Source organism: Haematobia irritans, chromosome 1 (genome assembly GCF_050003625.1).
Source record: "Haematobia irritans isolate KBUSLIRL chromosome 1, ASM5000362v1, whole genome shotgun sequence".
Lineage (NCBI taxonomy): Eukaryota > Metazoa > Arthropoda > Insecta > Diptera > Muscidae > Haematobia > Haematobia irritans.
Window position 1 is genome coordinate 102834337 of NC_134397.1, and position 12188 is coordinate 102846524.

At 36.7% G+C, this 12188-nt stretch overlaps 1 protein-coding gene across 2 annotated transcripts; it reads right to left on the reverse strand.

The window, feature by feature from the left end:
* Nucleotides 1-650: 650 nt before the first annotated feature.
* Nucleotides 651-10158, reverse strand: LOC142240803 (uncharacterized). 2 transcript variants are annotated; one of them, XR_012723397.1, is made up of 3 exons: nt 9675-9868; nt 8461-8612; nt 651-1358 (listed from the first exon to the last, which is right to left on the reverse strand). XR_012723397.1 is itself a non-coding variant. In XM_075312537.1 (2 exons), the coding sequence occupies exons 1-2, from the start codon at nt 9987-9989 to the stop codon at nt 977-979; spliced, it is 453 nt and encodes a 150-aa protein (XP_075168652.1). In that variant the 5' UTR covers nt 9990-10158; the 3' UTR covers nt 651-976. The 2 variants fall into 2 exon arrangements, 1 of the variants encoding a protein (XP_075168652.1); XM_075312537.1 differs by lacking the exons at nt 8461-8612; nt 9675-9868 and adding an exon at nt 9919-10158.
* Nucleotides 10159-12188: the final 2030 nt, after the last annotated feature.

Genomic DNA, 12188 nt, shown 5'->3' on the forward strand with positions numbered 1-12188 from the left:
ATAATAATTACGATATTCCGCATTTGAACTTTGCCGACTTTAGGCAAAATAGAAACAATAACTCGGTTTCGTCTATATCTCTCACGAATAGTAGTAAAGTAGCCAATGTCATAAATAGTTGGTGTGTAAAGTTTGATGGAAATTCATCGAATTTTCCTGTTGGAAAATGTATGTATGTAATAACGTTATTAACCCAAGATAATCTGGGTGGAGATTTTCAACTTTTATGCGACCACTTCCACATCCTTTTGACCGGTAGAGCAAAAGAATGGTACTGGAGGTATCGCAGTTCAGTGGGGGAAATCAGGTGGAACCCGTTATGTATTGCATTAAGGTCTTCTCGGACCATTTGTCCGATGGAGAAATAAGAGAAATGATAATAGATAGGAAACAGATGGCGGGAGAATATTTTGATGAGTATTGTTTAGAATTGGGTTAGAGGGATTGTGGATGAAGTAGTTGAGTAGGTGGATTCCAATTCCTTTAGTGTGTGTGGACTGTATTTGTGGGTAGTTGGGCGGAATAACACTTGGAGAACCTATGGAGCTAGGAGTATTGTGGACGTTAGATCTTTGTCATAATTTCTCAGCATATGAGAAATTATGACATCACAGTTTTACAAGTCAATAAAAAAAGTAGAAAACCAAGAGTTAGAGTTATGGAGATTCGATTTATTGTCTATGCTCACCGTTTGAGATTCAGAATTGAAAGAAAGAATTTTGTATGACTAAGCCTACCAAGAAATATGTTTTAAAGTTTATAATTCACAATAATATACTTGGGAAATTAATCGATAATTCACTTAACCCTTAACTTGTATCAATATTAGAATTCACAATAATTCAATTAAATTTCAAAACAGATTTCAGTTAAAATGGTTATAGAACAATTAAATGAATAAAAAGGTTAAGTCTAAACTTTAGTTTAGACATGCTCCCGCCTCGGCTTCATTTCGGCGCTGAACATAAAACAGTCGCTAAGGCTCGTATAGCTTCTGATAACATTTTCTGGTTTGGTGTTTGTTGGGTTGAGTTGTTGTTAGAAGCGTTGTTGCTATTGTTGTTGTTGTCAATCTCACGATTTTCACTTCCATTCTAGATTTCCGCTCAGCATAGTTAGGATGCAACAAGGTGTTATGTGGCCTTCCACATTTTTTACACATGTTCCTTGAGCGACAATCACGGAATCGGTGGCTCCTAGCAAGACAATTAACGCAGTACACTTCACGCAAAACCCGGATATTGCGTTCCTTAGGGCTCATTTTTAAAAACTTGCGACAAACTTTAAGTGCGTGAAATTTATTGCACAGCTTGCACTTGTACACGTTCTCAGATCTTCGTTGTTGAAGTATGGTGGATCTGAAATGCATGATATGTTATTAATGTATGTAAGTGTTAATGAAAATAGTAGTGTAACGCATGAGATTGGATTTTTATAGTGGTTCAGTTTCATCAATGTCCCTATTAAAGGGCAAATAGCATAACTTTGCTATGGATCGGGTTATAATGCCTGTCGCAGTACGTATATCAGCTACGCGCACGTTAGAATCCGATCCTGGATGAGTTTTAACAATTCGGCCTAATTGCCATTCGTACGGTGGAAGTAGATCATCCATTATCACTACGAGGTCGTCTACTTTGAAATTCGACATTGGGGATTTCCATTTATATCGCTTGTTCATACTTCTCAAATACTCTTCTTTCCACCTAAGAGCGAATTGATGGTGAAGAGCTTTCAATTTGGTCCATTTATTTATTATAGATAACTTTGGAGAAATTGGTTCCGGCAGAGCAAGTAGAGGAGATCCTCTCAAAAAATGTCCTGGCGTTAAAGCTGTGAGATCGGAGGGAGCCGAGATAGGTCGAGAGTTTAAAACCCCTTCTATTCGAGCTGGGATAGTCGAGAATTGCTCGAATGTGAATCTATGAGCGCCATCGAGTTTCTTGAAATGAGTTTTGAAACTTTTAACTGCGGCTTCCCATAGACCTCCCATATGAGGTGCGTGGGAAGGTATGAATTTCCACTCAAAGCCGTGATGTAAATACTTTTGCGAAATATCTGTGGCGGTTGTTTGAACAAACTGAGCGAATTCACGAAGAAGAATTCTACTGGCTCCAACAAAATTGCGACCGTTGTCCGAGAAACAAAACGAGCAAATGCAGACTCAAATGCCGAGGACGATAAGTCACAACATGCTTCTAAATGAATCGCTTTGGTACTGAAGCATACAAAAACACAGACATAGCCCTTGATAATGGGAGCTTTTCTGAGAGGGGAACTTTTAAGTTCAAATGGGCCAGCAAAGCCAACACCAGAGACATGGAATGGGGGCGAGAAATCGCATCGTTCTGGTCGCAAAGGAGCCATAATTTGAGAACGAGTTTTATGTTTGTATATAATGCATGTCTTGCATTTGTGAATCACATATTTAACATGAGATTTTAAGCGGGGAATATAGTATTCCGTTTGAACAAACCTGCACATTTGATTGCATTCCCCATGGGCCAAAATATATGCAAGTGAGATAAATAGAGCCGACAGAAATGGGAATTGCCAGGTAGGATTATTGGATATCGTTCTTTATAAGGTAGGGACGAATTGGATAATCGGCCGTTTGATCTCATAATTAATTCTGAGTACAAGAACGGATTTAATGTTAGTAGACTGCTCTTGTGTGGCAGTGGTTTGGATTGACGTAAATTTTCATATTCAAATTTGTAATGTTGTTGCTGAGCTAGTGAAATCAACCGAGTTTTAATAAATTGAATCTCTTTTTGAGAAAGGTTTGGGGTATAGACGCTTTCATTATTTCTAAATTTGGCATTGGAGCGGTGAAAGAAGCGAAAAATATATGAGATAACACGAAACGCTCTCGAGTATGAGGAAAACCGCGATGTTAAATCAATTTGCTCAGCGATAGCCTGATGGGATGCTATTAAATTTTTAAAGTCCGGAATTATTGGGTTTCTCGATGGCCAAGTGGATTCAGGGTTTGTAAGCCATGATGGGCCATTCCACCAAAGAGTATTCGATACAAGATCTCGAGGCTTACAACCACGGGTGCCAAGATCGGCTGGATTGTCTCGAGTAGATACGTATCTCCACTTGGCATCTGGGACGAGTGTATGTATCTGAGATGTACGGTTAGCTACATACGTTTCCCAGGTGTGTGGTGGTTTCGATAACCAACCGAGTACTATAGATGCATCTGCCCATAGATCCACAGACACAATGCTGTCGTTAAATATTTGTCGAACGTATTTAACGAGATGAGAAAGTAGCAAAGCCCCATTTAATTCTAGCCTAGGCAACGAAATTGTCTTGAGAGGCGCTACTTTGCTTTTTGCAACGAAAAGATTCGAAAACACAGTATAGGTGGATGTCTGAAATCTGAGATAAACGCATGCACAGAAAGCGCCCTTGGAAGCATCACAAAACCCATGTATTTGAACCTTATCACCTGGCATAAATTGAATTCAACGCGGTATTTCTATTGTATTTAATTGAACTAAATCATTTACAAATTCAGTCCATGTATGAAGAGAATCTGGGGATACCTCATCATCCCAACCAGATTTTTCGAGCCAGAGTTGTTGCATGAGTATCTGTGCTCTAATTACCACAGGTGTTATCCATCCTGCCGGATCGAAAAGTTGAGCAACCTGGGAAAGTATGAGACGCTTTGTGGTAGCTTTTTGCGTTATGGTAGGAGTGATGGAATAAGAGTATTTGTCACTTAAAGCATTCCATCTAACTCCAAGAGTTTTCGTGGAGCTAGATTCCGAGAACCTCAATAAATCTAAATCGTATAAGTCCTCGGGAGGGAAATGGGTGAGCAATTTCGGATCATTAGCAGTATTTTTTTTTAAAGGAAATCCTGCGGAACTGAGTACTTTAATAAGATCCTTCTGAGACTCAATGGTCTCTTCAATCGAATATCCTCCAGACAAAATGTCATCGACATACGTTTCTCCTTTCAATATCCTAGAAACGTTAGGGAACTCGTGCTCGGAATCAGAAGCGAGTTGTAATAAGGTGCGTATCGCGAGAAAAGGTGCGAAGTTAACACCGAACGTTACTGTGTTCTGTGCATAATCCAGAACTGGCCACTTCGGATCCTTTTGGAATAAAATCCGTTTATACGCTCTATCATCGGGATGTATCTTTATCTGTCGATACATTTTTTGGATATCTCCACCGAATACATATTTATACTTCCTCCAATTAAGAATTACCGAAACGAGATCATTTTGAAGTGTGGGACCCGATTTGGACTTGCGGGATGCATTAAAAACTATCCTAACTTTCGTGGATTTATGTTCCGGTCGAACGACCGCATGGTGTGGAAGATAAAATGAATAAAATTTCCCTTGAGCGCATATCTCTTGGGAGGAATTTTCTTCCATGTGATTTAAAGAGATGTATTCCTCAAGGACAGAGTTATACTGATATTGGAGCTCGGGATCTTTCAATAATGTTCTTTCCATTCTCGCATATTGGCCAAGCGAGATGAATCTGGATGAACCAAGAGTTAGACTGTCTGGGAATTCCTTTCTAAAGGGAAGCCTCACAACATAACGACCATCATTATCACGAGTGGTTGTGGCAGCATAAAATTCTTCACAATATTTATCTGAGTCCGATATCTCGAGAACTGATGGGACCTCCTCAATTTCCCAGAACTTTCTAAGTTCAATACTTAAGGAATCCGATTCAAGAGAGACAACTTTTGTTGTGAAAGCTTGAACGTTTTCAGTTGGCATGGGACCACTGAGAACCCATCCAAAAATTGTGTTATAAGCAGAAGCAAAACCGTAAACATCCTTTTTAATACCGTCTATATTAATAAAGCGCTCAGAGTCATTACCAAGAATGAGATCTATTTGAGACGAGACATAAAAATTAGGGTCAGCTAAATCGAGTTGAAGTAGCTCTGGACAATTGGGAATCTCGAAAGACACTGCGGGTAACTTTCTAGTAACTTTTGGTAGAATGATGGCACTAATTGAAAATTTAACATTGTGTTTCTCAGCATAGAGGACTAAGTCACATTCTCTGTCTGAAAACTGAGTCGTTCCTCCAATTCTCCCGATTTCAAATCGAGATTTCCGGAATGGAATATTTAAAAGAGTTCTGACTCGTTCAGATAAAAAAGTTCTCTGAGAGCCTGGGTCAATTAAGGCTCTTATCGTGAACAATTCGCCTCTATGGTCTACTTGGACTAAGGCAGTCCGTAATAAACTGGTCTCACTGTTGTGGGAGAAATTGGCATCCACACGAGTGTAAGCCTCTTTCGATGTTGAAGGGATAGGGCAGTTAGGATTGCTCTTAGTATTATCTCGTTCAGTCATTTCAGTATTCATTGCGCTAGAATTTTGAGCATGACTGTTAGAATTTCCCAAATATAAAAGACTATGGTGAGTTTTCTTGCAGGTGAGACAGACACGCTTACTTTTGCATTTCGCCTTCAGATGAGATGCGGAGAGACAATTATTACAGAGTTTATTTTTTAAAAACAAAATCGATACGCTCTTGGGGCGAAAATCCGGACAAAAGCGAATGCTATGGTCTAAACCACACAGAGAACAATTCTCATGTAACTTTTCTTGGGAAGTGTATGATTGTATTTTACTCGAATTGTGTGGGAAACTTTTTGAGTTTGAGTCATTCTGAATCTTCGAGGTTTTAAAGCTAGATATGCGCTCGACAACCTCGAATCGGTTGATCAAAAATTCGTCCATTTGGGACCAACTGGGTAGCTCACGATGAGATTTTAGAGACTGTTCCCATTGCGATATAGTCTCTTCTGACAGTTTTGTAGATACCATATATATCAGCATGGGATCCCAAGTTTCGACGCTAATATTTAAGGAGCCCAATGTGCAAAGATAGTCTTTCACTGTGGAATGTATTCTTTGCAGGGATTCGCTACCCTCCGTTGTGGCTACGGGAATATTGAATAATATTTTCAGCTGGTTGTCCACCAAAACTCGTTTATTCTCATAACGAGTTTTTAAAGCATTCCAAGTCAGATTGAAATTTTCGTCGCATAAGGAATATTGCTTTACTATTGCACCAGCACCACCTTTGATTTTATTTCTCAAATGGTAGAGCTTTTGAGCTGGTGTAAGTTTCGGGTGGTTGACATATACGGCCGTGAACATGTCACGAAAAGATGGCCATTCTTCATAACTTCCCTTAAAAACCTCTGTGTCGCACGGGGGAACCTTTATGCACACTTCTGGGCCGTTATGATTGGGATTTTGAGATTCTAAATTTCTTTCAGGAAGCAGAGTCAACCGAGTGTTCATGCGAGGTGCAGTGTTAATAGACATTCGTAAAATATCTAAAATTTGTGCCCGAGTATCGTAGTATGTCTCAGAGCAAATATTGAGATTAACTTTGGCATTTTGTTTTAGTTCCTTGGATACCAGCGACTCGGAGAATAGCATCAGAGTTTCATACTCATGTTGCACTTTCCGCCAACGATCCCCTAAGTCGTCAAGCTTGACTTCCAGTAGGGAATCTGTCTGGTCAGCAATATCCGAATTCTCGAAGGAAGAACAAAAGTCGGTTAGTTGAGTGCACACAAATGCAATTTTTTCAAAAACGGGAGAGGACTTCACCACACTCCCTCCAGCCTGTAACTTCTCGGAAATATTTAAGTCTGTCGGGTTCGACATTTTTGGGAAAATTCGTTAAAAGTGGTTTGGAGAAAACCTTAGACCAATAGCGTTTGCGCTTGCAAGTTCAGTGACGTCCTTCAGATCAGGAAATTACTGCAATTGGTTTCAACTATAAACTGTTTTTCCCTTTTTGGAAAATTATATTTGTCAATAAAATCTGCAGATTTATGGAAAATCTGAAAGAAAAGTCAGATTTTTAAATAGAATCCTCAGATCAAAATTCACAATGTATGGATGGTAGTTGAATTTCCCGATTACTGATAAGAGTTCCAGTAAAACAAAACACAGAAAATGTCACAAATTAAGTTTTCACTTCTTCCTTCAGTTTTTGAAAATGTTAGAAAATCCAGATTATTAAAAAAATGCAATTAAACCAAATTATTTTCAAGATATGTAAAATTACTATCTTGATTGAAAATGGTGAGAGTCGAAGAGATGTATGATACTATTTTAGCGGACAAATGTCTTGGAATTCTAAAATTTCGAGGTGCTATAAATCCGTTGACAATTTACAGCTTGAGGTTAATTGTAAACCTTGTAAAACTCGTACGTATAGAAATAATCATACGATGGTAAGAAAATTTAGTTCCTAGGTAAATTATAAACCAGTATTTGAAATTTTGTATATGCTATATCCAGTAAAAAATATAGCAGCAAGTTATTTGTAAACTCATAAAATTGACACAGTGTGATAATATAAACAATGAATTCGTTAGGCTATCTGCCAGCATAAAATGAAACCAATATAACTCAGAGTATCATAAGAGTACCATAACACTCGTTTGTTTCAAACAGATAATTGTTTTTCAACCTGTTTTTTTCGTACGTTTCAACAAAATGTATATCCAACACTGGGATCAAAGAGCATAAATCCGGAAAATATCTGCTACGTAATAAATAAATTCTTCACTCAAGTGATTTGAACCGGCTTTATCCAATTTTCTCCGCGAAAAACGTGTAAACACTGTTATTACATATACCAATGGTATACACAGTAATTTAGAAAAAAATATAACCCATAATGTAGTATCTTTATTTGTATTAAAGAAATTTGTTTTCTCATACGAATTCAATGGGTTTTCGTTTTGACAAAATGTCTAACATAATATACTTTATATCAAGTTACATCCACTATTGGGATCCACAAAATTATTGGAAAAATCAGATTTAGTGTGTATAAAATCACATAGGAAATATCATTTAAAATTTTGTTATTTAAATTTGTTGTTAATTAAATAAAATATACTATCTAAATTATAATTATTTAATCGTTAGTAAATTAGTGTTATGGTTGTGAAAATATCTCAAAATTTATTTGCATTCTCGCAGCGATTTTTTGTTTATGTGTATCCAATATCATGAGAGTTTTTTTCCTTGAGGGTACATTGACGTTATTGGTTTTTAAATATCGCAGATTTAAATTTGTTCCGCAATTATAATTTTTTGTATTTGCCAATACTCTGGGTCCAAATATAATTACTTCAGACCTTTATACAAATATCCATAATATTTGAGGTAAATTTGATTTTTTACCCATGGCTTCGGGCATAGACGCTGTCTTTCACAAACGTTGGCTTAAATGTGATATGAGATACTTTTTTTTCATCAAAGTACAGTGTCAGTAAACACTTTCAGTTTCTAACTTGAGTGCATTAGGCCGATGCTCTCTCTGACTCTCACACAGTATATCGAGATGGTATACATGTCAATACAGTACGAGTTAAAAGTACTAAATATTAGCTACTGTATGTTAGTAAATGTAAGGAAATATTACCTTAATATTTATTTAAGGATTGATAAAAGACGCAAGATTTTTATTTCCCGAACCGAACAACCGATTTTTAATATTCTTTACGCGAAATCCAATGTTTATTATAATAATTTTTTTGTTTTTCACATGTAGTTTTTCCTTAACAAATCAAACCACTGTTTGCAAATATAAAAAAAAAATATATAAAATTGATCCTAAAATTAAATGAATTTGTGTTTCATAAACGAAAATGCTTTGATAATTTTTGGTTCGTCTGAAATATTTGTGATCTTTTTTCCCATATACTGCTGCCACAGTTCTCTCTATCTCACTGGTTTTTCATGTGTGTGTTATTTCTTTGTTTTGAGTCAAACTCATTCCACTTATTCATTCCTTTTTCACTCTTCTTATTTCACATAATATCATTCACATTTTACTCTCTTTCGTAGCAAAACCAAATATGAACACTTAACTCAAGAGAGATTATCATGGTAAAGAATTTCGACCAAAAAAATGGAATGACGAAAAAAAATGGGAAAGTGTGTGAATTAAGGGAATGTAGAATTGGAATATAAGGAGGGAAGAATTGCAAAATGTGTATAAGCGTTGCAATATATTTTTTTACACCGATTTTAACGATAGTTTGACACTGTGAAAAAAATGAATAGAATATTGGAGGAGAATTGAAGATTTTGCATTTACATTATTGTTCCATTTATGTAACTGTAATTCCAATTTTTTCTTTTTCGATTTGTTTAAATTTTCTGGATTTTGCCTTTGAAAGTGCAAATAATATTTCACTTCGATTTTTAGAATATGTGATTTTGAGGATATGTGAAATTTAGTCTTACTTTCTTTTTGTTTAGGTGATTTGATTAGGAAAATGAATTTTTAAATGCCTTTTGGAAGGAAAAAATGTGAAATTTAGAAGAAGATATAGGTGCTATGTAGAATATGAAATACGTGCAATTTTCGAAGAAATTTGTGCAAACTAGCCTTTGAGATAAAATAGATTTGGAATTGGCTTATTGAACAAGAAATTAGGGCAATTTAGTATAAGAAATATGTGCAATTTAACAAAACATAAATTTGTACATTAAGGGATTTTTGGTTAGTGCATGACAATAATGAGATTTCTTCGCATATTAACCATTATTACTTATAAATCAGTAATTCCGACAAAATTTCTGTTTTCACTTGTATATTATTTATGCAAAATTACTTTTACATCTCATTACCAATCACGTTTTACGTTTTAACTTTATGACATACGAAAAGTTTAATATTGTAGGTCTTTTTATTATATTTTGACACGTTTGTGAATTTATATTAGTTCTCCTCGAAATTTTTCAAATTTCTCCCATTTATTTATTTTCGGATAACGAGTTTTAATTATATTAAGCGGTTAAGCGGTACGTATCATGTGCATCGATCAACGTCCAAACTCGACTAATGAGAAAGGTTTTTTTATTTGTACTTTACCTTCTGTTCTCCTCACTATTGGTTGTTGATTGCCTGCGCTGGTTTGAGAATCCTCTCCTCGAGTGGACCATGTTTAGAATTGGGTTAGAGGGATTGTGGATGAAGTAGTTGAGTAGGTGGATTCCAATTCCTTTAGTGTGTGTGGACTGTATTTGTGTAGTATTTGGGCGGAACAACAATTGGAGAACCTTTGGAGCTAGGAGTATTGTGGACGTTAGATCTTTATCATAATTTCTCAGCATATGAGAAATTATGACATCACAGTGGTACAAGTCAATAAAAAAAGTAGAAAACCAAGAGTTAGAGTTATGGAGATTCGGTTTATTGTCTATGCTCACCGTTTGAGATTCAGAATTGAAAGAAAGAATTTTGTATGACTATGCCTACCAAGAAACATGTTTTAAAGTTTATAATTCACAATAATGTACTTGGGAAATTAATCGATAATTCACTTAACCCTTAACATGTATCAATATTAGAATTCACAATAATTCAATTAAATTTCAAAACAGATTTCAGTTAAAATGGTTATAGAAGAATTAAATAAATAAAAAGGTTAAGTCTAAACTTTAGTTTAGACAGTATTATACAGATGTTTTAAAATTATGCGGTAGAGTTCGATATCCCTTATTGGAACCTGACTTGGTAGAGATGCTCAAGCTAAATTTGAGACCAAATCACGTCTTTGTTTAGATTCAAGGAGGCTCAATGCGGTGACGGTTAGGGATGCATACCCCCAACCAAGGTTAAGTAATATATTATCTCGTTTACCAAGGACAGAGTATATGAGCTCCTTGGATCTAAAACATGCCTTGGGAGCCACCGTGGTGCAATGGTTAGCATGCCCGAACCCATGTCGTGGGTTCGATTCCTGCTTCGACCGAACACCAAAAAGTTTTTCAGCGGTGGATTATCCCACCTCAGTAATGCTGGTGACATTTCTGAGGGTTTCAAAGCTTCTCTAAGCGGTTTCACTGCAATGTGGAACGCCGTTCGGACTCGGCTATAAAAAGGAGGTCCCTTATCATTGAGCTTAACATGGAATCGGGCAGCACTCAGTGATAGGAGAGAAGTTCACCAATGTGGTATCACAATGGGCTGAATAGTCTAAGTGAGCCTGGAACATTGGGCTGCCACCTAACCTATGCCTTCTGGCAAATTGGACTTGCCGTGGACTCGCGGGACAAAAATGCTTTCACCGTGCCCAACAGGCCTTTATATAGGTTTTGCGTCATGCCATTTGGCTTGACAAATGCACCACAAACCATGAGTCGCCTCATGGATATGGTTATACCGGCAAATTTGAGACATCAGGTATTTATTTACTTAGATGACCTTTTGCTCGTCTTTCAGTCTTTCGATGAACACCTTGATTCGTTGACGGTGGTCTCACATTGTCTTAGGAAAGCGGGTCTCACATTGAACATTGGCAAATGTAGATGGTGTTTGAGTCAAGTAAAATATTTGGGATATGTCATCGGAAATGGTGTAAAAAAAACCGATCCCAACAAGGTGTCGGCTATACGGAATTTATTGCCACCAAAGTATGTCCGCGAGGTGAGACAATTCATGGGTCTTGCCAGCTGGTACAGACGATTTATTGATGGCTTTTCGGAAGACAACACGCTTTCTATGGACAGAAGAGGCTAACGTTGCATTTGAGATGCTAAAGACTCGTTTAACGAGTGCTCCCGTTCTCATAACTCCGAACTTCGATAGGCCATTTGTCATTCAATGTGACGCCTCTAAGGTAGGAATTGGAGGTGTTTTGGCCCAGGACGACGAGGAAGGCGTTGAGAGGCCAATATCATTCTATTCGTATAAGCTCTCAAAAGAACTATTCAGTCACTGAATTGGAATGTTTGGCGGCCTTGAAGTCAATTGAGAAATTTAGAGAATATGTAGATGTTGCCGCCATATATCCACGAGATAAAATTATTATATTGATTTATTAAAATATTTTTCGTTTTGATTTTTAATAATTTTAATAGGGATACATCCCATTAGAATTTGCAAAAGTTACTATGTACATATAATAATGTAACAAATATTTTCTATTAACTTCTTCATATGTACATAACACATACATGTCTGCCTATTTGTTGTAATTCCTTTTGCTTTCATATTTGTTTATGATATTCAACTCCGCATCGAATTCTAACGGTCCATATTCATTTGTCACGTATACCAATCAACAGCTACCACCTAGCAAGAGGACAAATGAGTTTGGACATATCAGTCGATTAATAGGCACGGTCTAATACAAAATT

What these genes read in the sequence shown, in the direction of transcription:
- LOC142240803 (XM_075312537.1), bottom strand. Translation starts at nt 9,989, where the DNA reads ATGGTCCACTCGAGGAGAGGATTCTCAAACCAGCGCAGGCAATCAACA. An exon ending in AATAGTGAGGAGAACAGAAG is followed by an intron (nt 1,359 to 9,918) that starts GTAAAGTACAAA and finishes CATGCATTTCAG; the next exon opens with ATCCACCATACTTCAACAAC.